The following is a 27831-nucleotide window of genomic DNA, read 5'->3' as shown; positions in this document are numbered from 1 at the left end:
CAGACGGATGTAACAAAGAACTCTGCTCTTTTTGGCACATTGGCGCCTTTAACGCAGCAGATGATTCGGGGAATGTATGAAAAGCATTGCATAGAGATTTATTTTGAAAGCAGCTAACAATATTTCCCTTCCATCTTGTTCAGATAACTTCATCCACTCCTTTACAAACTCCACTGGAAAATGGAGTTCCAAACTTGTCACAGAATCATTGTGCTGATAAAGTTCACCAGCGTTGGCAATGTTCACGTCTTCAGTCATGTTATATTTTATTTCGAAATTGTATTGTACCTCACATAAACATTTCCAATAAAACAGTTCCGACTAAATCTGGCGTTTCTAGTATTGAAATAGTTCACATTTCCACAGAAGCGAGAATTCAAGGGACATCACTTTGAAATAATCAAAAAGCAGTCGTATAACACGACCATACGATGGTAGAAGAAAGTATACCTTCTGACATTTATTTAAATAAATATTTAGAAGACAGAAACTTAACTTTTAATATAAGTGCCATGATATAAGAATAAAACATTTAAAGAACTCTTAAAATCCCAATTTAACCAAAGCTTGGTTTTACGACGTGTACACGTAGCATCACGCTGGGTACCGTCGACGCTTTTACTTGTTGCGCATCGCTGTGAACGTGAAATAGAACTTCGAAACGTGATAGATTTCCACTTTGTTGCTGTCGATCACTGACAATATGACAGTAGTTTTGTTCAAAGGCTAGTAAGATGTAGAACTGAAAATAAATAAAATTATGCCTGGTTATTCCCTCTCTGATCGTAGTTAAGTAATGAACTGAAGAACACATATTTGTGCTAATTGTAGTGGACATAATTCTTCCTTCTAAATTCATTAAGTGCTTTGAACAAAACAGTTTCACATAACAATTTGTAAATGGTGACTTTTTGTAGCAATGGCACAGAACGCCAGAGGCATGTGTTCGTGTTGTTTGCGTGCCTTATTGCTATCAGTCACTTGAGTTTTACAACGGCTAGGACACTAAAAGGAGTTTTAAGTTCAGATGCTGCCCGAAGGGAAAGGGGACAGTACCTTTCTTCATTTACCTTCCATGGTATGTACAAATATAATAGCAAATACATTTTGTTCATATACATCATAAGCATTGATTTTTTCCCCCAAGGCAGCACTTTGCATTCTGTTGTTATTATATGCATTAATATCAATCTGCTTGAGTTTATCACTTTTGAAAAAAAATCCGATCGTTTGACTGTCTTATTGTGATCCCTATATTTAACGAGGCTTAAACACAAAACATATTCCTGCACTATGTACCAGATTATATGTTTCTTCTGTTTATAATTAGCTCTCATACATTCAATATCTGCATGGTTATAATACAAGAAATGCTAATGAGGAACATGGAACACTTGTCGAATCATGTTTCATTCATCAATCATTTTAGGTGAGGCAGTCATAAATATAACACTCAATGCCACATCACTTGCACATGGGCGTCTGCTGCTGTATCACAGAGAAGACTGGCATGATGCTGTTGATGATGATGACTGCATTCGCCGAATTGGCAAAGCTAGGATGGTCTGTGAGTAGATACACACTTCTCTATTTTTACATTTTAATAATATTCTTTTATTTCATGAATAGTTGGCCATTGCTAATATTGGCTTTTAAAAGATGTGCTAGCTTTAGATCTGACTGGTCAACACCATGCAACTACAGATGATAGATGTTCTGTTTATTGCATGCTCATTTCTGATTATCCTTTTTTTAAGTTCTACTTAGAGAGCTGCTTCTGAAAGAAATGGAAAACAATACAAAATTAAAGAGATACTTTTTTTTGTGCCTCACTAGACCTTCTGAAAACAAAACAGAGTGAAAATAAAGTGCCTCATTCATCATACCCTCGCATCTGGCACCTGATCTATGTTGATGAGCATACATGCCAGGATGAGGATGCAGGTGGGATTTCTGCTATTCTGCCACCACCACGAGACTACCTACAGTATGAAATACTGCTGCTTAATCCAGATGCCCTGGGCAACCCACTGGAACACTTTGGGGATGAAGAGACAGGTATTAAAGTTTTCAGCAGTCTGCTGGAGAACTCTTTTTTTCCCCTTACATTTATTTAATGAGTCATTTAAATTGTAAATTCGAGAAAGGGTCTGATTCAGTCTGTGTCTTCCACTACTAAAGAAAGGCCTCTCTGGCTAGCCTTGTAATCTACTGCATCTAGTAGTCCGTTTTATCCCCAACCTCTCTTGTCAACTAGTACTGGTCAAGTGAATGAATAAATAAATTTTTTCTGGAGATTTACTTCTTCTGGAAAATATTGTAATTCTCTGGTGAAGTACCCAGTTGATGTGTAGAATGCTGCTAAAGCAAATGATGAAAGGATTTTTCTTTCTATTTTCCTGACCATAATGGCAATACATAAATTAATAATGCTAGCAGATGAGTTAAAAGTCTCAGGTTTTCTCTCCCAGCATTTATGCAAATGATTAACTGCTGTACAAAGCTTTCATTTGCATGTTACTTACTTTCTCAGAGTTGTTTTTGAAGAAACAGGATACCTTTACTGTCCGTTCAGTTCTGGTCCAGAGAGCTTTAGCCTTGTGTGCATGCATTTTTCAGTTAATGCAAGATATGTAAACTTTTTGAAAAATACTGAATCATGCTATTTTTCTTCTCTATACAAAATTGTATGAAGTGCAGACAGTAGAGAAAAGGCAATGACATGGTATGGACGCTAGAGAGGACTGTGAAAATTACTGAGATAGATTCGTAAATTAATAATTGTGTGGTGAATGCTGAGGTGGTTGCACAGTTTACCTCTCATTGCATGGCCGATGCATAGTAGTTATAGCTGCTTATAAAATATTTTTTTTATATTGCTGTTTAACTATCCAGCTAGCAGTATACTGTAGTCTGTTCAGAATGCTGCCAAAATAGCTCCTTGATGCATAAAATAGACTTGGACATGAAACTCATTGACGAATGCACATATGACAAAGGACCAGAAATGTGAAATTTCACAACAGCTGTTGTTAACAGGTCTCCTGAGATTTTACCAGCTGTTAACTGTGGCATACTTTGTGGTGGCCTGTGCATTTGCTCCACGTCTGCACCAGACTTTATCCAAAGGAGGGCCTATGCAGCTGGTGATCCAGCTCCTTACAGTCTCCGTGTGTCTGCAGGCTGTGGGAGCTTTCTTCAATGTTGTTGATCTGAGCAGGTGACTGTATGAATACTTATAAGCATGTGTGTAGTTTTGTAACCAGCAGTAACATTACTGAGAAACTGAGAGAGATACCTAAAAGACAGTCATTGTGAATTAAACTTTATTTATGTTAATTGGAGAAGTTGATAGATTTTTTCCAGAAATGTGTAAATGTTTGCTTACAATCTTTATTAAATATGCTAATTGTACAGTTTGAAGGTCATTCTTCTTCAGAAGCTGCGTAGAGAAAGCTTTTTGTATGACAATATTTTGTTTTTGTCTCTTTCAGATACTCTAAAGATGGCATAGGATTACCTGCACTAGAAGTCACTTCAGAGAGTTAGTATGCATAAATCATTGTTCTATTTTGTAGACAGTTACTGTTTTAGTGCTACACTTTATGAACATTGGAAAACAGATAGCTGAGAGGTTGGAGCACTGGCGTCCAAACTGAGAGATGCACTGGTTTAGATACCTGAATAGCACAGCAGACTTCCCTCAGTCAATCCAGTTGGTAGAAATGGGTACCTGACTCTGTAGAGGATTAGAGAAGGTAAGGTAGAGAGAGCGAGGAGATAGGCACTGCCCTATGTAAAACTGGCCCAGAGAAAAGTGAAGTCTCCAACACCTCTCCCCAATGACCTGAAAAGGTCAAGGGGCAAGTTTACTTTACCTTACCTATGAACACTTACAGTGTATATTTTGTGTCACTTTTTTTTTGGTCATCTTAGCATGTTCGAGGCTTTAACAAAAAACAGTAATTGCTATTATTGACTAACAGTAATGCAGGCTTGAATTAAAATGTCATTACATATGAAGGAGATAAATTGTAGTGTCTTTGGTGATGACTTTTATGTTTCATAAAAGAAAAAAAAAAGGAATTTATATATCGAATTATATATGAAGGACTGATAAAACCAAGTGAGGATGACAGAACTAACAGAGGAGATCTGAATTTCCGTAGGAGGTACAGACGTTGGCTCTTATAGAGGATCATGTCAGTGTTAATGTCCCATTTAAACTTGTTATCAAAGATAGTACCTTGATATTTGTAAGAGTCGACTACCTCGATGGCATCATCATGGATAATACTGATGACTGCCTAGGCCTGCTCTTCCCAAAATTGAAGTTCGTTTCCTTAGTCTTTGAGGCATGTAAGACAAGAAAGTATTCGTCACACTAGTGAATGAAGCCAAGAAGAAACAAAACTATAATTATAAATGTAAAAAAAATTGATTTCAGTGTGAAGCAAAACTGTTTGTGGATTTATTTTAGATATTTTTTTTTTACATGGGGTATATTTTGTATGAAATTTCTTGCTGTTACTAGGCTTAGAATGTAGTCTGACACTTACCAGATTGCAAGTCAAGTAGAATGCTTATGCCACATACTGATTGTTTGAACAAATGATAAAATTATTTTTCAGTATCGTGTAATCTTTTAAGCTTTGAAAATATCTGCATTGTCTTTGGTTTCTGGTGCACATTTTACACTTCTGTATAACTATAGTTTGGTAGAGAATGGTGTTTCTTGATAAATTTGTATGTAGAATGTTTGGTTTTGAATGTCGGCATGTTGATGATGTGAGCATGTTTGATGTGCTGTCACAATTCACTATGTTCATAATGTGAGCATGTCTGTTACAGTGTTTGATGTGCTTTCACAATTCACTATGCTTATGATGTTGCTGAGTCTCTCGCTGGGGTGGACACTGGCTTCAGCGCATTCTGTGTGTCGCTACTCTCACTTTCGATCCCTGGCACAGAAACCAGCTGCACATCTTGTGGGAGTTCTTGGATTTCTGCAGGTGATGTGCTGGAAATATTTCTCCTGGTGTAAAAACCAAATGGACTTTTATACAGCTTATCTCTGGAGTTATTTTGTCTTTCCCTCTCTCTCTTTTACATTTGCTTCCAGCAACATGATATTAAGTAATATCTTTATCTTTTTTATTCCTTTCTTTTTAAAGATACTGGAGTATGTATGATGATTAAAAATCATTCTGTATTCAAATTAAGTATACCATGTTTTTTTACCATTCACCACTATTATTCCCCAAAATTATTTGTTATTTTTAACACTGCATTATTTGCAACTACTTTTAGTTTTTGGTCAAATACTGAGCTGCATTTTATGACAGCACTTCTGTATTTTGTAGCATATATTTATTCAATATTTAACAAGTCAGGACCTCACTATCAGAATAACTTGAGTTCAAGTTTTTTTTTTTTTTTCTTTTGTTGAAGGGTTTGCTGTTTTTTTGGGAGCAGTATGAAGGACAAGAAAGTCGAATGTACTATGCACATCGGAGTATGTTGGGAGTGGGACTAATAATTCTCCGAATTTTGCTGGCTGCACTGCTGGCTTGGAATCTCTACACAACTATTCGTGCTGAACGTAGTGCACTCAAAAGGGAATTTTATGCTTCATTTACAAAGGTGATAAAACCAATATAGATTTTTTGTTGTATTAAAAAGTGAAATGCAATCAATAGTAAGCAAAAACCTTTTTTTATATAAACCCATTATGTTTGTTTATATATGTATAATTCTTATATACATATAAAAATCAGTAATATATAAACATATGTATGCTTACAGACACATCATATGTTAAAATAAAACATTTTTGTGATAAGAATAATAGAAATGCAATGGGTTTTGTAATTTGAGCCACAGGAGAGAGTTGTTATCAGAGGCCAGTCAATTCAACCATGACACTACTTGATTCAGCCACAGCTCCACGTTGATTTGACAATATCATGATTTATGCAATAATTCAGCCATAAAATTAGTGAATTCTCATGTACTCCCCTTTATCATCACTGGTTGACCTGTACACTTTAATGAGCTGTATGGCTGTGCCATTCCGACTGCTTTGCTGTTGCATAAATCAAAGTAAGCAAGGAGTATATTTGTCCAGAGATATCCATTCATTATATTACTTTAAATAGCATCCATTTTTTGTTTAATAACAATGGCAGCTGGCCTACTTATATCACATGACTAGTATGAATTGAAAAATATAGTTTTGTTTTGGTTACATACAGCAATAAACAAATGTTATTATGGTGTATAATAACTTAAAAACTTGGTGATCAAATTGACTCGGGGTCCTGGGACAAATCGACGAAATGTAATGGTTGAATTGATTTGTGAGTGATCAAATCATTAAATGGTCAAATCGACCAGTAATTTAGCAATTGACCTTCGTACCAGCATCAGGGCAAGATTAATTAGCAACCATAATGCTGGTATATTAATAATAATACAAAATGGAAAATAATTATTTCATTTAGGTGCGTTGCAGTACCAAAATCAGTTTTCTCTAATCAAAAACATTTTTTTTTTTTGTTGTTTTTTCTTTCAGTCTTGCATGTTATGGTTCCTCTGTTATCCGGTGATTGTTCTCATCTCAAGGATATTTTCTGAATATTTGCAGTATAAGGTATGTTGATACTTCCCTGTAAAATATTTTATAAGTACAGATGCCTTATGCAAAGACACAGATGGAGAAGTCTTGATAAGCCTATGACAGAAGTAGGAAAAAGCTAAATGACACAATACAGTGTCAACAAGAATGTGCTCAAGCATTATACAATTTAGATTGGAATTTAAAGCAGTAGAGAGAATGAGAGATAGTAAATTGACCGCACTTACATGTTCAGCATGCATATGCTCATACAAAAAATTATATGTTAAAGTTGCTGATATGATCTTTTATTCATGTCTGTTGTTTGTTGCAGCTCATCACTATGGGTGTCTCAGTATGTCAGTCAGTGGCAGGTATTTTTCTTTATCGTTTGTTCTTGTCTCGGAGTCTATACTGGGAAGTATCTGCCCTCTCAAGCACACTACCCCTGCGGTTTGACCGAAGTTTCAGCCTGAAAATATACTCCTGACAAAGACTTCATCATGTGTTGGATTCATATTGAAGTTTTGTATTAACTCGCTTGGCATTAACACTGAGCATCATGCTGGCTTAAAAAATTGTGCGAAAACTGTTAACCCTAAGTCATGGTAATGTGACTTGACCCCATATGCACCGGTAAGTTTGAGTAACACTCGCCATTAACCTTTTACATAGACTTCAAGGCCCAAGTAATACTCGTCTCAGGCCTAAGTAATGCATCCTGGTCTTGCAGATGTGGTGAGGCAAAGACGCCTTTCTAGCACTAGGAATGTTATTTTTGTCTGTAAAGACATTAGGTGCTGTCAGCATTTTGGCATCGTCTTGCAAGTCCTGAGCCAGTGATAGAATGTAGTAAATGACTCAAATAGCAGTCTGGATGTCTTCATTTCCTATGTATGATCTGCTTGCGTTATTGGGGCATTTTTGTCTCCATGTATTTTGAAGTCATAGCCATATACAAATCAAAGCAACAGATGCCTTCCTGTACTTGGTCAGTAAAAAGATAATATTTGCTGGCATCCAAGAAGAGTGTTTTGGTGATTATGATGTGAAGTGTGTTAGGATGTTGGTGTGACTAGGAGGTATATTTATCCTGTTGTATGTAAAATGACCTCCATCTCCCAGAAGCAAGTGTGTGCTGTTGATAATTATATTGCACATTCTAAGTCAGCAACCCTTTGTTGTCATTTTCATATTTATGAATGTGGAATTCAGTAATGAAAAAAATTTTTTTTTATAACTTCAATATTAATCTAGTGAAAGTGTGAGTTTTTAACAAAAATTCATGCCATGCCTCTTTGCAATAATGATTACATCTAGCTTTCACTATTTCTGCATTTGTTTTCTGAGCTGTAAGGGAATAGCTCGTATTTTTTTCTTTTGATGGTTGTCTGGTATTAACTGTGCTTCAGGTTGTATGTTGGCAAATGATACCATTTTGTGTTCCTGCGTTGTTTTGAGATCATATTTTGACTCTAATACTGAATAGTGTACTATTTTTGTATAGACAATAACCGGTGACTCTTACTCACCATATCGACACACTCCAAGTATGCAGGTTTTAAGTGCATTACGATCTCATTTTCAGACTTCTAGATGCTTTGTAATCATCACTGATACAGCATATCATCTAGATCATTCCTGCCCCCTTCTCATAAAATTCTGTGTTGGGAGAGGCAGGGGACTGATACACCCACAGCTCAAGGTTGTGAACTCTTTGAGACAATGTTAATCTCTATTATGTCATTCTACTCACAGCAAACTAAGTGCTCATTTACACAAGTAATTTTGTTTGAAGTTTCAGTTATTACGCTAGATTTGCATAGTTTTCCTTATTAATCTTGAGATTCCAAGAAGAAACATAGTTGAAAACTGTTTTTAAATTGCTTAAGGTACTTGAAACTAAGAATAGAGTAACATTTACTGCTATTGTTTGATTTGTGTGAAAAATGGTATGGAGCAGAGAAATAACCTAAATATGATATTTGAAGTACTATTTTAATTTGAGAGCAATGAGGCATGTGTGTGTGGTGAAGGGCACAAAGGGGAGAGGAGAGATGGGGAAGTGTAGTGATTACTTCTTTACTAGTCCCCCCCATGGGTACACTGAATCAATATTGTGCTATTGCACTACAGGGTTAGCACCTTGAAGTACAGATCCTGCTTATGGATGTAAAACACAGACCCTGCTTGCTGACATGGAGGAAAATCCTGGCAGGAAATGAATGACTATACAAGTGTGGTCATCACACTTGTAGGACACTAAGAACCCATACTTAACATCAGTCAAATGGTCTGGTTTGGTCATGTGACCCAACGCAACACTTTGTCAAAGACTGTTCTTCAAAGTACTTTGGAGGGGGTTGACACCATGGTGACCAGAGGAAGAACTGGTTTACAAACTTTTAAAATTGGACTGGTTGTCCTGAGCACGGCCTGCTCACTATTGCACGAGTGGCAAGACTTGTCAACTGCAGTGTCTGTCCATGTGTACCCTCCAACATCCAGTACCAGCCAAGGAATGAATGATTGAATTGTACTTTATTATTTCCATAGCATGAACATTGTGAGGTAGGAGACTGCTGAGAGCAACAACATATGATCAGTCTTGTGTACTAATTTCCAGCCTTAACAAATGGGAAACTTTCCCCATATGTGAATGCCACAAAGCATAAACATGAAGAATATGAATAGCCATGAAATAAAGAAATGTTTCATCGACTTGGTGCACAAGGCTCCATTACTATGAAAGAAAAAATAAGCACTCAGAGTTAAAGCAAAAACATAAATACACAGTCCTTTGGGAAGCTCTACTCCCACCAACTTAACACAAGTTTGTTTCTTACAACTTAACGTCTCTCTCGGAGTCTGAGGGGGAGTTGTTGCTCCCTACACTATATCCAACTGCTGTGTTTTCAGGAACAGCGTGTCCCGAGTCACCGTTCAGGTTTATGAGCCCCGCCTTGACCATCCTTTCAGGTCATTAACGGTAGCGGTGGTCACTTAACCAGTGCACTGTTGGTAGTCTAAACTCTAAAGAAACTTTGCTAAAAGTAGAAAATATGTTTTCTACATTCAGTAGTCGAAGAAAGAAATTTTACCATTAAAAATGGTATTTTATGTAATCACGAAGTAAAAACAACAGGGGCTCACTGCTTTTTTTCTAATTCCACACATGAAGAGTGCTCTCTCTCAAGAGTGTCCCTCTGCACTGAACAAAGAACATTGTTGCACTGCTGCTCACATACTTTGTCACTTCTTTTGTGCTTTCTTCTCAAACAGATAAAGCAAATGCCATATGAGTAAATCCTTTCATTTACTATTCAGCTATGCTGAATCCACTGACAAAGCATGCAGAATGTCACTTTCATTCAATATATGCACACACACACACACATTTTCTCCCTCCCATGACACTAAAGATCAACCACATTATCTGGGAGTAAGTGCTCAGTCATATTTTTCTCAAAAGTGTTCTTTACAGACATATGCTGGTGAGCTATATGCATACACCAGCAGGCTCCATCAGAATTTTAAAAAATGCCTTAAAACCTTTCAGCTCAAAGCTATCTTTTGTCACGTCTGTTGTAGTCGGATCTGCCCCTTTGTGATTGTTCATCTCTGCGAAAACTATGTTTTGAAGAATGTTCCCACCTGCTATTATAACTCTCTCTGTCTCTATGCTGGTCTTTATCTGATGATCTGTAATGGTCTCTTTTTCCATCTCTTTGATGGCCAGGATCTATGGTTAGGTCTCTGTTGTGCTTAGCTCCTCTATCGGGGGATCTACTGCAGCTACCTTCTCTGGAAGGACTAGATCTCCTCTTGTCTCTTTTTTCCCTTGAATGGTCATGTTTCCTGCCATCCTCATCAGTGACTTTTCTGTGGCCATAATATGCATTGTTGTAACCACTATCGTGCTTTTCTGTTTTCACCTGCACTGCTGGTGCCCAGTTTGTTGCTGTCTTGAGCTTTTTCCTGACCCCTTCATCATTGCTGCTGCTCGTACTACTGTCTGAACCAGAAGGCTCTACTTTCGCCTTTTTCCTCTTCTTTTTCTTGTCTTTCTTTTTCTTCTTTTTCAATTTATCTACACAAACAAACAAAAAAAATTAGCTATAATGATTGTCGTATTATCAAAACACATGCAGAAGTGTATGTACAATACCAAGAATAAGAGTACTGCTTTAATACCTCTCAGCTCTGAGTTAACCTTTACACATACACAAGTAAGCATTATCTATACATTTTGGCGCTCAAGGTTAAGAACTGCTTAACTACTCTCCACCCTACTCCCCCAGAATTGGTTGTCATTTTTGTTGTTTGCATAAAATATTGATACAAAGACCACTGTAACAACTCACATGTTTGTGTTTCAAGCCTGTGCTTGATAGCCTGATGATGATATGTCTATACCTTCTACATGTTTCCAGTCATGTGATTCCTAAATGCAATGGATTTCATACGAAGTCTAGCTTGTAATTTGTAAGTGAAAGCATATTTCTATATTATTATATTAAGAGTTCTTACCCTGAACTGACCAGAGAGTGATAGATTCTTAAGCTTTTAATTAATGCAGGCTAGTAGGCCCCACCCTCACCCCAATCTCACAAACCATTGCTATCAGAAGGCTTGGGTAAAGTTTCCTCTTGCAATTCATTAGTCAGAGCTTGTGGCAAGTGTGGCGCACAACCTTCCACTCTCAGTGCTTTTGTGACCTCGTCTTCATCTCCATGCTCCTTGGGTTGCTTGTAGTCAGCCACATGGTCCACACGGATTGTCCGCCCAAGCAACTAATAATTGATTAAAAAATTGCAATTAAAACTTTTATCACATTACCTTTATTTTTATCTCATCTGATGTTGACAGGAGACACACAACTCATTCAAATTTTATACACATTTAAAAAATGTGGGTGATAGGAAACAAAGCCTACTACTGTCATACAAATGAAAAAGACACCCAAACAATATTTTGCTAAGACAAGAGGTACTGCACCACCTACATACTGAGCTGTAAGAAAAAGCATCTATTAATAATTATTGCAAGTTAACAAATGCAGGAACAATGTTGTGATGAAATTCACCTTCAAAAACTCACCTTAATCGAATTAAGATTGTCCACAGCAAGAACTGTGCTACGTTGATCTTCATAACAAAGAAAGGCATAGCCTTTTGACTTTCCTGTGGCCTTATCTCGAACGAGGTTGATGTTTACCACTTCGCCATACCTACACATAATTGAACATGCCATCATTATTTTTTTTAATACAGCATGAGAGTCTAATGCCAATATTCTAAAGCATTTTGAATTTGTTGTCCATAGCCCCCCGAATCACAACATTATTTTTCATTGACCAGAGTTGCCATCAGTATTTTTAAGCCCAAGGCCATAAATGAAGCAATGTGTGTTTGTAAATTTCCCCACATGACCATAAATTCATGGTAAAGAATCTAAAAGCATACCTACTATGGAGAATCTATGGCAATAGGAATGTCACTACTTACTGTGAAAAAACACAAATAATGTCGCCCTCTGTCAGGGTGTATGGAAGACCACCAATGAAAATCCAGGCACTATTCTTATAGTCATCATGCCAAGACTTTTTGCCTAAGTTGCCCAATTCCAATTCACGCTGGTTCAGTTTCTGAATATTTTTCACATTCCTGAAACAGAAACAGCCTATGATCTAACTTTATGACCATGCACTAAGCACAAGTGCTTTGTACAATTTTAAAAACGTCTTTCTAACCAAGTAATTATGTCTTGCTAATAATGCCAGCTAGTTGATTAGCCTTGCTTAGCACTATTTGGATACACTACTTAAAAGAAAATTCGCAATCATATTGACTTCCACGTCTTTCTCTCTTACAGGTCTATAACGACAATGCGCTATGCACCATTTGATGCTCAAACTATTCAGCATGTCTTTAGTAACAATATTTTATGTGAAAACACAAGAGTAAACGAAAAATATCATTAACGTCAATAATAAAATAGAAATAGAAGCTTACGTCAAAGGATTCATTATAAAAAGAAGTCAGCTCTGTAGCGGTACGCTCGCTCACAATGCAGTCCAAACAACTGTCGGAAATGGATCTTTAATGTTGCAAAATAGAGTTTTCACTAAAATAAAGATATTAAATATTGCAATGAAATACACAACATATTGTAGTTAATAATTTAGCTTACAATATATGTGTATTTACTACATTATTTGATTATGATTCTACAATAACGACTAAGGAAAAGCAGCTAAGTTGTGATCACATGACCACACTGACCGTCGCTTATCAACAGCGTCAACACAAACATGGCGGAAAGATAGAGTAAACACGACGCTACTTGTAAGTTAAATGCTTTTATTACCTGATATATTACTTCTACGTGTCATATTTTTCACTGGTTTTTAGATATTAATAGTACTGTATATTTAGCTACAGTGACCAAGTGGAGATGAATACATATAGGCATCGAAACACCGAAAACAAGACGGCGCGAATACACAAGTGCAAGATATTTGAGCAACAGAAATAAACAGTCCCCTTTCCATCCCTCGAAGCCTTATAATTTAGTTTGTGGAAATCTTATCAGCACATAAATAAACTGTCTCCAGGATCAATTATATGATAAACACATTTTCGGATAAAGTATATGTCTCCAACTGAAATATAGGCACGGATGTTACACGTCTATATATAGCTTAAAGTGAGTGTATATATATATAAGCGCTTTTCCTGAATGTCTTGCATGGTCAGACTGTGACTGAACGCTCGTATGCAGCAACAAAAGTGGTTAGAAATACGTCAGCAGGGACCATGCGTCAGTACAGATCAATATTTAAAGCCACTTGAAAAGCATCAAACCAAAACAACCCCTCCCCCAAATTTGATCCCTCTCTTATTTTGCAACAGAGGTGTGAAGAGACTGAATAATGTCCCACTTTTGCTTTAGTTTTTTTTTACCACGAAGAAAAACTCAGTAATTGCTTTTCTGTAGTACTGTATTATCTATATTCTGCTTTATCTGCATTTTAGGTGCATCTCTATAATAACTATATATTCTTTACCTTTTTTTAAAAAAAAAGGATTTGAAGAAAATGGCATAAAGGAATTGACCTTAATACCAGAGGAAGCAAGACGAATAACATACTGTCATCTTTATCACACAGCCATGACTGGTAATTTGATGTTAAAGAAAAGTGCTTGACTAAAATATTAACAGTGGTAAGTATATTCAGTCAACATTTTGTGTCTTACATGCAGGTCCTTCAATCAATAAAGAATAAGAATTTGCAAAAACTTAAAGAATAAAGATCAGTCTGTGAAGTTTATTACTATTCTGGCAAAGATATTATGAATTATATTAATTTTTAAGTGGAAGGTTCTTCTTGTGATTTAATTGAAGAAAGATGGAGATAACAAAGTCCAGAACTGCTTTGGAGGGAGGGTATATGAGTGACACAGATAGTGATCTTGAGCTGGGAATAGATCAACAAGCAGAGGATGGAGCATCATCAGATTCAAGAGGTACACACTGATTTCATTAGACTTCATCCAATATATCGATCTGTATTGCTCTGTGTGCATACATTGAGGTTTTTTGGTGTAGTTCCCATGGATCTTTTCATTTTTTGGAAGTAAAAGGTAAAATGTATGTCTTATGATTTGATTTAAACTTTACTTGACGAACATGAGAAATCACTTTGCCCTGTAATTATTACCACGTGTAAATGCTGTGAATCTTAAGTACTTTATACAATATATAGATGAGACTCTTTCCTCTGTAGTTGTGGATTTATTCTTTTAATACTCATTTTGTAGCATCCTCTGCTGAAGATGGTCAAGCAACATCAAAGACACGGCTGAGAAAAGAAAGCAGAGGAGGTCGATCAGCACACTCTGTGTCATTTTCCAGGTTTGTCAGATCATAGGATGAAAGGTGCAATAATAATAATAAATGCAAAATTTGTGGAGTACACACACTCCTAATATGTTCTTAGCACTTAAGAACGAGAACGAGACATGGACAATATACGAGGGAATGGACAATATATGAACTATGGAAGGATAAACAACAGTACCTATGATGAATAAAAACAACTACAGAACACGCAAAGAGAAATCATTTAACAACGATTGAGAGTATCATGATTTTGCAGAAGGAAGATGAACAGGGAAGTAGGAATAAGTAGAAAAAGGGGAAGGCTGATTGGCAACAAAATATGCACCCTTTCTTTTTTTTCATGTAATTAATGTGAAATTTGAATTTTAAATGACATTGAAATAAGATTTGGTCTTTTCTGTTAAATAGCAAGTCTACTGCTCATCGAGAGATGGAGAAAAGGATAGGCTTTGATGGTCGAGAGGTCACTTTAGTTACCCTGGACACACAGACTGATTGGGATTGGCTGGAAGGTGCACAAAAGGCAGGAAAGGTGAAAGTCATCACACCCAGTGAAGGTAACCCCTTGTACATAAAGAGACCCTTTTTGTATAACATCGACATGAATTGTTGCTTTAATGCATAGTCCTTATATAACAGTATGGAACATGGCATGCATTCACGCACACACAAGCGCAGAGGGCAAGGTAACAGGTACAGGTCTGGTAGCGGAGGGATAGTTACTTGCAGAGTGACAACCCTGTGACCGAAGGAGAGCGGGAGGGGTCGACTGGTGACAGGATGGAGGTGCAGGGATGTTTTGAGAAAAGTCGGGTGTGAAGCATGCCAAACCAGAAGCTTATTTCGACAGTTAATGGGAACAATTTAATGTCAGCTACATTCTGTGTACACCCATGCCCCTGTAGAACTGTCTTCATTGATGTCTCTCAGTGAGGAACCCAAGATTTAACACAGAAAAGGTTGGTGAAATGTGACTACAATAAGCAGTGGTTTATATGTACATAGCTCTTGAAGAACCTATTCATTATTATTGCTATCATCACCATAAACCACTGCTTCAGTCACCACAACCACCTCCCATCATTGACACATTGTTTTTATTTAAATTGCAGACAAAGCAAAAAGTGTCCTGATCAATGCAGGTGTGTTTTATCTGGCATTTCTGCTGCATGATCATCAAAGGACTAAACATATTGAGTGCTTGCTAATTTGCTGGGCCATTTGCAACTTAAAATGAGTTGATAAATTTAACTAAAACATGACCAGCAGAAATGTTTGCACAGAATTTTAATTTAGAATAAGAAGAAATTGAGTGATTTATGGTCTTTATAGTGTCATGTCAAGCTATTTCATATTCTTCTTTATGCCCTACAAGCTACATATTTTTCATGGCATCTTTTCAAGAACATATCCAATCAAAGCAAAACACACACAATCTTAATTCTGTGGAAATTTTAGATGACAGTTTAAAAGTTTGTATTGCCTACTGACTCATTAAATAAAACAATTCATGTTGGTTTGTTTTGTCATGTTTTCAACTAATCATGTTTTATATATGCAAGTTTATAGCAGAGAGAGTTATTGATTGGTCATTTAAAAAGTTCAGCCAAATTTATTTGTTCTTGTAAGAAAGTGAGGTGCATTTGGATTATTCAGGCTTTTGTTACATAAATAAATAAAAGGAAGGTGGAAGGGGTAACAATAAAAGAACAAAGAAAAAATCATTGGTGAAAAATAAAAGTTTTCTTCTTTCTCAAAATGAAGTTTTGTGGGGAGGTTGTTGGATGCCTATAAACGGTCACATGAGTAAAGATTTGTTGTTGTGGAAAGTGAGTTAGAGTGCAAACATGTAAGTGAAGAAATATATATATAGTATGTATCACACTAGAAGAAAAGCTATATTCACATACATGTATATAAAACTATATTATGGATCACATTTGACATAAAAGAGACTGATAAATCATTTTTGAAATAGAGGTTTCATTATGCCATTTTTATTTTGTAAAAGTTGAAAAGAACAATACATAATACAATAAATACATAATGATGAGAAAAAGTTTGCAAAGAAACAAAAGAATCTAAACTGATTTTAATGGAAAACTTTTAGTACTTAAATAACTTTATGGTAATTTTTATTGATTGAGCATGTCATTCATGTCATTTGTAAGAAACATTCTAAACATATATACCCTCTCTCTCACATATTCTTTGGTGTTTTATGTATGAAAAAGAAGCTTTTCATATGTGTTGACAATGAATATACTAAAAGTTTTATATGCTATTAACTGTTGTGTTCATGTTTATATATTCAACTGAATATATTAGTGTGATATATATATCATGTGTACACGAGTGTTCCTTTATGACCAACTTAAGTGTTTGATAACCAGAGTGATGTAGTGTGGTGTGCTGTCTCTCTAACAGAAAAGATTGATAGACCACAGCGGCTTTCCACAGGAACATCACCTGGAAGTTTGAAGTCAATACTTGGTAAATAAGAAAGTTAGAAAATGGAAAATATATGAGGTGAAGAAAAGAGGAAACTGTTGAGCATTGCTGCGTTATTTTGCATTTTGCTTGGCATTGCTTGTATTTGTATATGCTAAGGTGATTGCTTATTCATATATATAAATAATTTAAATACTAATAAAAAGTCATGGATATAAAATCAAGAGTATGTATGTGTGTTTGTGCATGAGAGAAAGGCAACAGGTGACATGTAGCGTGTTTGGGAATGTTATCTGTTATATTCTGAAAATAATTTTGAAAAATATTTGTTCAACATTAGTTTTATCACACTTTGTTTTAAATCGTAAGTGCAACTCTTTGCAGAAATTTTATTTCATTTATTGATGCAGTGAAACCTGACTCAAGAGAAACAGCTAGCAGACCAAGGACAGGGGGCACGACCATAAGTTCCATGGCAGAGAGTCGACCAGAGACAAACATCACGCCCTTCTCTCTCCTACCCAATGATGAATATGGCATTCCTCTACTGGACATGAGCTCCACTTCAGATGATGTACAACCTTGACTTTTATGCACTTATCATTATTGCTTATCTGTGCAGATAGGTTGGTTCATTAGGTAGGCATAATGTATATAGGTATTCAGAACAGCAGGTAGATAATGTGCATATATGTGGATAGGTTTGGCAGGTAAGCAAAATGGATTACAGATGTAGCCCTGTCAAAACACATTTTGTTAGAAGTGGGATCTGTTTTGATTTATGCCGTTTCAGTGACCATGAGCTTGGTGAGACCTCATTTTTTTTTCAAACCTAATGCATGTGTCTTAGCCAGATATGAAGAATATTTAAATAGATGATATTTGCACAGACAAGCTGAATGACAGACAAGAGAAAACCCAGAATAACAGCATTCATTGTGTATAGACTTTCAATTCTTTATAATAGTTTTCTTTATAAATTTATACCATCATGTTAGTTTTGGCCTGGAAGATGCAGTGTTAAGTGCATTTTTTTGTTGGTATGTATACATGCATGTGTGAGTGCATGTGTAAAGTGTTTGCCCATCAATCTTCATTTTTCTTACAGAGTTCAGATGAGGAGATGAGAAAAAGACCTCAAAAAGCTACATTGCCCAGTGTAGGCCCACCACAAATCCTGAAGGTGATTAATGTTATCTGAAATAATAAATAAATAGCCTGTCCATTATCCTAGTGTTGCATACAGGTGCATCATCTCTCCCTGACTGTACTGTCTCTTCACCAACAACTGAGTCTCCTTTTATGGATCCTATATATTCAGGTGGTGAAGTTTGCTGATGACACCATGGTGGAAAGTCTCATTGTCAACAACGGTTTGTATACCACCAGGAGGCAGATCACTTGGTGGTGCAGTGAAAATAGGCTGCAACTAAACATGTCTAAGACCAAGGAGATTGTAGTTGACTTTGCAGGAAAGAGGCTGTGTGGAACCTTTTATTTTCAATGGTTAGGTCCATAGAGCAGGTTGATCATTAGGTTCTTGGGAACCACCATCTTGAATGACTTCAGCTGGGACAACAATTCACTATCTGTCACCAAGAAGGCCCAGCACTGACTTAACTTTCTGCACCAAGTGAAAAAGTTAAGCTTTAGGAGGGACATTCTGGTTCAGGTTCAAGTTAGGGTTAGGGTTTAAGGCTAGGTTTTCCAGATACAAGCTGCACCACCCAGAAAAAGAAAGTCTGACTTGACCAGGTGGTGCCTACAGCTACCAGAACTATTGGTTATGATCTTCCCTTGGTAGGCACAATCTATACTCTGTGCGTTTGTGCACGTCATGTAAGATTATGACTGATGAACCACACACAGCCAATGGCTTATTTTGTTACATGTCCTCTGTGTGTGTGTGGTGGCCATCATTAAGTCACACATTCCTTGTGCAATATCACTTGGCAAATAAAGGGATTCTTTTTCTTATTCTTTGTTTTAGTATGTGAGAGAATCTGAAATGAAGGAGATGGTGATTCCAGAGTCCACGGCAACAACCCATGCAGAGGAGGTGTTTTTTGAAGCAGGTGAAATGGACTTTCCTGTTGATGAAGATGGGAATCCTGCTGGAATGTTCAGAGGTCCATGCGAGTTTTGTGGCAAGATGATTCTACCTTTGCCATCAATGGAAATGCAACAGTCACAGGTGCCACTAGGTTACAGCTTCAGTATAACTATCAAAAACATCAGGGTTGTGTGCTTTCCCCTATCCTGTTCTCTGTATATATAAATGAGATTACCATTAATAATGTGTTGTGCCAGCAGCCATAACCATCCTAAATAAAAGGCACAAGGACTTGTAGGGTTCCCATACTACCTGGCATCCTCCTTATGAGGTTTCCATGTATGTGTGAGAATGTGTGAGAATGTGTAGATGTGCATGTGTGTTGATTGTTTTCTATCTGTATTTTATTTCTACCCATTATGTTGTATATATATATATTTATGTTTGTATATGTGGTTAGGTTTGTGAGCAAAAGAAAATTTTCTGTCTTGGACTTCCTCGGACAAACAATAAACTTTGATTTGATTTGATGTCCACAGGACCCAGAGTCGCTGTATTGCTGTGAGGAGTACTGTGAGTTTATCCAGTTTGCTACAAGCACAGTCCTTCAGATGGAGGAGGAAGCCCAGAAGGCAAACAAAATTATCAATGTCAAGGTTCATCCTCACCATGGATCCAAAAAGGCTCGAACAGCAGCCAAGGAGCGGGCAGTTGAGAGGTATTGTAGTTTCTGAATTCTGCAGGCTTAAACTGCATGCAGGCAAACTCTGATGTTTTTGTGCAAGTGTTTATGTGTGTGTTATTCATGTGCATATGTACACAGTAACTGTACGGTGAAAGGATTTAGTTGCATAAAACAGTTAAATATTTTGAATTTCAAGAAAACTGTTCTGCGACCTTTTTTTGTTTGAAAAAAAGTTTTCTTTAGCTCATCATATCCAAAATAAAGGTATGTAGCATCATAGATAATTTATTCTGCTTTTGAATACAACAGTTCATTCCCTAAAATGGGAGAGAGTCCAGCTGTTGGCCAGAGGAAATCCACAAGCCCTGTTGACATAGACATTACAGTCCTTTAGGACTGAGCTTAAATCTGGGCTTGATGGCAGTCTAGCATAATTTAGAGCGGTAGTGCTCGCACAGCTTCCTTTTCTTGCTGAAATACTGTAAATATTAAAAGAAATATTTGAAAGGGAAAACTGAATGAAGTAATTCACTTTTTTGTTTGACTTCCCTGCTCCTTGCTCACTGCAGGATGCGACAAAGAGAGCTTCAGCGAAGGCAGCAGGAGGCAGCTGGTTCTCAGGCCAACTTTTATTCAGGTTTGTTATTGTTATTAAATATTGGAAGAGTTTTGTTCTGAAATGTAGACATTTAATTGATATTTAAAGAATGTTAATTGTCCGTTTTTATTTATCAGGTGAAAAATAAAATGATTGGAAAAAGGTACAGAATTAATGGGTTCCTCTTTATGTTGGTTCACATTATTTGGTTACTTGTTATGTTGCTGGTATGGTGCACATTTGCATAACTTAGTGAGTGCTCAGTCCTCTGTCCTTTCAGCTCAAGTTTTTTTTCATCTGAGCCTATTAACTAGGCTGGTGTCAGTGTTTCAGTTTCTGTCTTTTTTTTCATATTTCTGTCAACAGTAACCGAATCTCTTCAAATGGATGCATTTAGTTTTTTGTTTGTTTGTATCAGATTTTTACCTTGGTTTTTCCCTTTGTTCTGGGTTTTATTTTAGTATCCCTAGAAATTTTCTGAGAAAAAGGAAATGGAATTAAATTACACAGATAATGTTGGTTGTTGGCTCACATGATACTTATTTTCTATGTTTGCTTTTGAGCAGAAGAAAGGGAGTTTTATAGCTACCTCACTTGTTTATTGCTTACCTTTAGCAAAATATGATACACATCAGATAATAATTTAATTAAAATATGTAAGTTTGTAGATACTAGTGAAGAAAATAAAAGATGTAATATTTCAAAACTTTCTAGCTGGGGTGAATAACGGAGCCCTACCTTCCAGCTTACCCGGTCGCCCCACCCAGACAACACTGAAACCCAATAACACTGGGGTCGGTGGTGGGGCAAGGGTTGGTTTGTTCAAAGATATGGGTATGTCAGCGTGTGTCTCTGAAAGCTTACGTCATTGTAACTAACCCTAACCAACGCTCTGAGCATACACTGTATAGTTGGATAAAGATGATTTTATCATGGTATAAAAATATAAGATATTGAAAATCTTTCCATTTAGAAAGGTCATGCAGTTCTTTCTATTTAGTGTTGCCAATTTTTTTCTTAGCAAAAATATCTTTAGGATGTGAGTAAAATATCCTATTGCAAGAAACAAATTAAGTGTCTCGATTCCATATACTGATTACTCAGAGACACTGCCAATAATAGTTATGATGATGTGTATGCATAAAAACATAAAACACACAGAACCCAGAAACACTTAAGCATGTGCACTTTACTATAAGAGTTTCCATTGCCTAGTGCATGTGCACTTTACTGTACTATAATAGTTTCCAAGCTGCTTAAAACTAAACTAAAACTAAAACTCACTGGATTTATTCTGTTGGTTTGTTGAGTGCTTTTGGAAAATATAAAGAAACTATTTGCTCTGCATGTGTGCATGTGTTTTATGATGTGCATGTGATTTCATTTGTGTGCATGTGCTCACATATCTGTCATGTGTGTGTGTGTGTTTTTCTGGCAAAGGAGAAAATTATAGTTAGAAGCTTCACTTTTTCTTTTTGTGAAAGCAATTGAAGAGACTTTTTGTCTCTCTGCTTTTGGTTTACATTTAGCAAGTCTGTGCAAGTAGCAAATAATTTTGCATTTCACATAAATGTTTGAAGTCTGTAACAAAGCATCATCTTTGTCCAAGTAGAACCTTTAATGTTTGCTGTAGCTGATGCAAATAGTTATATTAATGTTTTTAACACCAGAAGACAATGATCTCCCAAGTGTACAACTATTAGACGGTTATGATTCATGTCTGAGGGTAGATTCATGAAACTAAAAGATGAGACTGGAAATTTGTTTCTATTAATGTTAACATTTACACAAAAGCATTAGCTTCAAATTGTTTCACTAAGTAATAATCAGACTTTTCAGCCGCTTTATACACACATCATCATTAGATTGATTAGTTTGTTGTAAGGAACGATCCATCTTGACTTCTTATTCTTGGCCTCATTGTTTGGAAAGTGGTACCTTGGCACTCGAACTGCCCCATGCTTGATCATTTCGGTCATTTTTGGCCATAACAATTTACTTAAGATAAACAAATCTAAAATTGATTTATTCACACCTATCATAATATTATTCAACCAGAGCATCTGAATTTTTTTATTCCCTTTATATTCCTTCATTTATTGTGGATTCAAATGCAGCAACCCCTGCAAGCTTCCGTGGACAAGCAAGCACGTCTGCCGCTGGAAATGCCAGTCATGGGCATTTCACGTATGGTGTATCTCATGAAGGTTTGCGGAATTACAGTTAAATTTTCTCACTTTTAGTTTCTTCCAGTGCATTGCATGGGAGCTGGTTTATTTATCTGCTTTCTCCGCACATGTGCTATTCCCTGCACGTTATCTTGCCCATTGCCTAGTCATTTAGCTCTGCCAAATTGTCCTCGATCTCGAGACCAAAATTCACTTTACCACCAACTCAGCTTTATCTTAACGAGCAGCAGAACCCAACATTATAGTGTTATATGTGTTACAGTGACCCACATGGCATGTCATAGAGTACTAGCCTTTTATTTGAGCAATGTGTTGTCAGATGTATTACTTTACAAATGTATTTTGGGTTTAATTTACTCAATTGGAGTTTGTAGAATAAAATTTCCATTGAATTTGTTGGTTTTTTTTACATGATGTAGCTATAATCACCTACTACTTAATTGTATAGTACCACCCTCTCCTTCTATTTATTAAACTTCTACAAGTTAATATTTGGAGATGTACTAAATATTTATTGTAGAGGTTTTCAACCACAATATTTAACAGTAGAATGACTTAAAATTGATGGTAATTTTAATCCACAATCTCAATTTCATTGCTCTATGCCCCATTAGATGAAAATTTTGATACGTACTCTCCTTTCTGATTACTTATCTTTTAGTGTTTCTGGTGCATTGGTAACATAGTTTGTAGAGATGTGCTTGGTAAACACTTGACAACATTTTGTTGTTTGTTTTTTTGTGATCAATTTTTTAATTAAGGGCAAAAGGTGACCTACGCAAATACAATAGTTTATTTTGTTGCCCTTTGACACTAAGTTCGTAAATGCTTATTGGATGGTCTTAGTTCTAAGTCATTATGCTTTGGTGGTGGTGTTAGTGGAGACTGTCAACAGTAGGCTGTTAAACTGCAGTTGCTGTAGCAATGCTTTACAGAGCTTACAAATAATGAACTGTCCTTGCTGTAAATTGCCCTCTCTCTGTCTGCAGATCCACATTTTACAATGGGGAAGGTTATAAAAAATTATTGATGTTTTTGTTCATTATGAAGCGTTATAAAGTAACCGAGTAATCTGGTTGTTCCACTAATTTATGTCTGTTTTGTGTTTGTTCAGTGTTATTTGAATATTTTAACAGCATGCCTTGGAGATTGAAGTTGCTGAATATGTATATTGAATATTTATACTTTTTTAATATTTGACTTACCTCTGACTGCATTTCTCATCAGATTTCATTTCGGATGACATAGAATATTTCAAAAGAAGCATCAACAGAAAATTCATATAACTAAGAAATAGTGATGTTATTATTAGTAGTGTTGGTGTTACTACTTGTATTATATTTTGAGTTGATAATAAATGCCTTAGACCTTTTTTTTATTGATACCAACCAGGTATAAAACATTATACATACATTCCATGAAACGCCTATGAAATGATTAGTATCTGCATGTACACAGATGTGTGTGTATGTGTGATAGGGACATTTGGACAATACAGGTAAAATCATTTGGCTTGAGAAATTACTCAGATGGGTTGGACATATCTTCAACATTAACACCTACTTTTTTCAATTTGCAAATCATATTTATTCTTCATTATTTTTGTATAGTCTTTTGCTAGTTTCTTTCTATAGTTGACACATGTGAACAGGATTAAAAGTAAACTACTAAACTGTCAACACCAGACTTTTAGAAGGAAAATACAGAGTCATCGGATGCTCATTTTAAAGTTTTGAGATCGATCCTTTCAAAGAAAAAGAAGAAAGATACGCAGATTATTCACAAAAGGCCAATAATAAACATTTAAGCACGGTATTCAGCATTTGTGCACTCAGTATAATGCGATATGTGACATTTATTTCCACAGGACGTCAGATGAAGACTATCAACTATCAGCTGTCCTCCCAGCGATGCTTGGAAGAGGGATGGACGTTGCGGCCTCCGACTCCTCCAGACTTTGATGAAAGCGACATTGAAGTTTTCATCCCCGAGCCGCTCCATCCAGCCGTCATCGCTTCTGGCAATGTGAGAACGAACGCCGTAATCGTTTGTAAATATAAATAAGGTTAAATAGATATTGAAATAAGTTGAAATCACTTCTTGTTTCGTTTCCATAAAGTATTCAACTTTCCTAAAACTTTAGGCTGTTTCAAAAAAGTCATACGGTTTATTTGAATAATTAATAATTTGCTTAAAAGGTTGTAGTTCAGTTTTTCTTTTGCTTTTTATATAAAACTGAACTATTTATCCAGTGGTGACAAATGACATCGTGATTTCTAATAAATTTCTCCTAACATGTTAACATGTTTAAGAAAATAAAAATAAAAAAAGTTGCACTTTGTTGCAGATTCGAGAGAGACAGATCATTGAAAAGTTCTATCCTAGTGGAAACAAATTTCTCACCATTTTCCCGGATGGCACCGGCAATGTCTTGTATCCTTTTTATTTTCTTTGTGATTATCGATGTGTGATCACTCACCGTGAGATGTTTCTGACTTTACCATTCCATTTTATGACAACTTAGTAATGCAAAAAAAAAATAACTTATGAAACATGTAACTTAAATGTAGCTTATGTAACTGATAATGTTTTGGTTTACCTGATAATAAATGAGTCATTACTATCAAAGTCTTTTATTCTTCCATTTCTTCTCATCAGTTTCTTATCATTGTAAGGATTCAGCCTTTTAATGGTTGAAGATGTGGTCAGGTAGACTAGCTAAGGTAGTTTTCATTGTCCAGTTGTCTGGAGTTAGCTACGAGCGTGTCATTCTTCCCTCTCTCCATCGCTTTCTCCGCGCTGTTGTCTTTTGTTCCTGAGCTTCGACAAGCTATCCGTCAGGTCACCTGGCCATCATGATCACCAGCGTCAGCCTCGGGCGCTACTTCTTCATCGTTCACGATGATGGTCCTGGCGGCTTAATCCTAGCTGTCTTCGACCCTCAGGGTATAGCATCCGTGAACTTCGCGAACGGAAAAATCAGGTATATTCTGGACGTTGACGGAAGGGTTACGAAAGTGTTTGGAGAGAATGTTGAGGCAGATCATGTTTGCTTGGCAGTTGTAGGTTAAAGAAACTACAGGAATTGACCTTTATACAGATGTTCATTGACTTCAATTGCCTTCTGAGCATCATTGACAAGCATGCACAATTTTGAAAAACCTGTTACGAAACATAAAAACTACCTTTCCCTTGCTAACCTTTTGCAACTGATCCGTTATTAATTAATTATTTGGTCCGACTGCAGGATGTTTTATGATCAGATCAATGGCCTCGAGCTTGATGTCCTCGGAGCCAAGAAGAAACGGTGGTTCTGGAAGGATCCAGATGTTCATGTACACGCACCTCCCTTGCAGCCTCTGTGTATGCGTCTCAACCAGAGTAACAGCATCCGGGTCATGACGCAGGAGTCGGTGGCACTGACCTTCATGGCCAACAAGCGCAGCTGCCGCTTTCAACTTGGGAACAAAGCTAAAGGTCAGAGTTCAAGTCAGTTACCAAGGGTAGTGTAAAGCATATTTTAGAATGGGTTGTTGTTTGTGATCTGTTTATTCACTGTAGCACGTACTTTTCCGGTTCCACCGATTTTTATTACTTTTTTGACATTTTGAGTTGTGTTTGTAGAGATGTATTGACGAAACCACGTGTTTGAAGTTATGCACTGCATGATTTATTGTGTGCTTTTCACCAAGAGCACGTTTTGCATGTCCACTTTGTTCACTGTTCACATATCACTTCTCAGCTTGTTGCGCCTGAACTTCTGCCACCCCGGGAAGCAGATGAATATCAACTGTTCATCAGTGAGCACACAGCCCGAATAGAGTAAGTGAAGCAATCACTCCCTCCCCTTCGTGCGTACGTGCGTGCATGCGCGCACGTGTGTGTGTGTGTACATAACTTATCTGGGGCTCCACGGGGTCTTGAGGTGCACTCGTCACCAGTCATGAGACAGAAGTGGTTGTTTTTCTTTCCTGTCGTTTCCTCACAGCAAAGTGAAGTGTGCTGCATTTCTTGACGACGACGACGACGACGAAGTCATAACCAGCACTATATCAGTTTTAAATATTTTTTCAGATCCATCTTCAACAAAGTGTCTGTGCTTCTCAAGTTTCCAAAGTCGCCCAAAGTGGACAAAATCCTGCCGCCCATTCACGTGACCTCTAAGCTGCAGCGCTCGGAGAAGATGCGGAGGGACCTGGGGACGAGCCCTCGTGGCGCTGACGAGGGGAAGAAGTCAAAGGGCAAAGCTTCACTTTTACCTGCTGTGACAGTGACCTAGCAGCCTGATGAAAAACAAACAACTTATTTATGTAGTCCAGGTGAATTAAACTTTTCTCGGCGGGTGGTGCAAATCTGTACTCACCCTGTCGTCCGAGACTGGTCATACACCGAGTACAACGCGCTTACAAGTAGGGTAGCATGACAGAAAACATCACTCAGAGCGTAAATGAATGTTCTTTTAAAATTTTGTTTGCATTTAACACTGGTCTTCCTAATTTGAAATTCCCGTAGGAAGATGCTCAGCGGTGGAGGAGGGAAGCAAACTGACAGTGAACAACGTTCACATTCTTGCCTCCTGTCTTTTATGAGGGGGCGCTACCCCCTGTTCCTTGCTTCCCCCCTGATTCCTGCGCCTCTGTTATTTATTATTATTGCTGAAAAAATAGTGCATTTTCTTTTTGTGTTAGAAATAATTCCAGATTGTGCAATGGTACTCAGAAATTTGATGAGAAATACACATTTCAGGTTTCTTCTGTTAAAAGAATTCATCCGAACAAACAGAAAGTGCTAGAAGAGTTGTAAGTGGATGAAAATGAAGGTTGCTGCAAATCATCATGTCTATCTATCTATTCCTCTTCGTGCATCAGGTTGCACATAAGGCCTCAACCAGAGTCCGCCACCGATGTCGATCGGCTGAAACACGCTCTAGGTGACCCCATGTCCAGCCCTTTCCTTTCATCTCCCTTTCCACTGTTCTTCTCCAAGTTTCCTTTGGGCGGCCTCGTTTTCTTCGGCCGTCTGGAGTCCATCGTAGGGCGACTGTGGAGAGGTCTGCTGTCTGCTGGCGGAGCACATGTCCAATCCATCGCCAACGCCTTCGTTGAACCTGCGTGGTGATGGACTCGGTTTCAGTTCTTCGGTGGAGTTCTTCGTTGCTGATGGTGTTTGGCCAGAAGATGTTAAGTATGCGCCTGAGGCATCTGTTTTGGAAGACGTCAAGCTTGTTACTGATGGTTTTGGTCATCTTCCAAGATTCTGATCCGTAAAGGAGGGTGCTGATCACATTTGACTTGAAGATTCTCAGTTTGATCTTCTGGCTGATGTTTTTTGCCT

General features: G+C 37.1%; 3 protein-coding genes across 10 annotated transcripts; 2 read left to right on the top strand and 1 right to left on the bottom strand.

The window, feature by feature from the left end:
• Window positions 1-585: 585 nt before the first annotated feature.
• Window positions 586-8598, top strand: LOC112555683 (integral membrane protein GPR180-like). The gene is made up of 9 exons (XM_025224160.1): window positions 586-1078; window positions 1430-1567; window positions 1837-2058; window positions 3040-3220; window positions 3495-3544; window positions 4852-5012; window positions 5452-5643; window positions 6575-6652; window positions 6951-8598. Exons 1-9 carry the CDS (start codon window positions 901-903, stop codon window positions 7104-7106), a joined length of 1356 nt encoding a protein of 451 aa, XP_025079945.1. The 5' UTR covers window positions 586-900; the 3' UTR covers window positions 7107-8598.
• A 1317-nt stretch (window positions 8599-9915) lies between these two features.
• On the bottom strand, window positions 9916-12711 carry LOC112555818 (RNA-binding motif protein, X-linked 2-like). Its single transcript, XM_025224344.1, has 5 exons — window positions 12631-12711; window positions 12124-12282; window positions 11717-11846; window positions 11232-11409; window positions 9916-10706 (listed from the first exon to the last, which is right to left on the bottom strand). Exons 1-5 carry the CDS (start codon window positions 12642-12644, stop codon window positions 10183-10185), a joined length of 1005 nt encoding a protein of 334 aa, XP_025080129.1. The 5' UTR covers window positions 12645-12711; the 3' UTR covers window positions 9916-10182.
• Window positions 12712-12871: 160 nt separating this feature from the next.
• Window positions 12872-27460, top strand: LOC112555421 (glutamate-rich protein 6-like). 8 transcript variants are annotated; one of them, XM_025223807.1, is made up of 21 exons: window positions 12872-12963; window positions 13704-13842; window positions 14024-14145; window positions 14440-14533; window positions 14930-15078; window positions 15634-15663; window positions 16949-17014; window positions 17383-17546; window positions 18081-18155; window positions 18963-19166; window positions 19565-19743; window positions 20280-20347; window positions 21023-21142; window positions 22426-22515; window positions 24365-24522; window positions 24845-24930; window positions 25328-25480; window positions 25745-25974; window positions 26240-26319; window positions 26572-26816; window positions 27244-27460. In XM_025223807.1, the coding sequence occupies exons 3-19, from the start codon at window positions 14028-14030 to the stop codon at window positions 26251-26253; spliced, it is 1998 nt and encodes a 665-aa protein (XP_025079592.1). In that variant the 5' UTR covers window positions 12872-12963; window positions 13704-13842; window positions 14024-14027; the 3' UTR covers window positions 26254-26319; window positions 26572-26816; window positions 27244-27460. The 8 variants fall into 8 exon arrangements, with proteins under 8 accessions (XP_025079592.1, XP_025079591.1, XP_025079593.1 ...); XM_025223806.1 differs by having other exon boundaries at window positions 26572-27460; XM_025223808.1 differs by lacking the exon at window positions 15634-15663 and having other exon boundaries at window positions 26572-27460.
• Window positions 27461-27831: the final 371 nt, after the last annotated feature.

This window comes from Pomacea canaliculata, linkage group LG14 (genome assembly GCF_003073045.1).
Source record: "Pomacea canaliculata isolate SZHN2017 linkage group LG14, ASM307304v1, whole genome shotgun sequence".
Classification (NCBI taxonomy): domain Eukaryota; kingdom Metazoa; phylum Mollusca; class Gastropoda; order Architaenioglossa; family Ampullariidae; genus Pomacea; species Pomacea canaliculata.
This window is presented reverse-complemented; position numbering and strand designations above follow the sequence as displayed.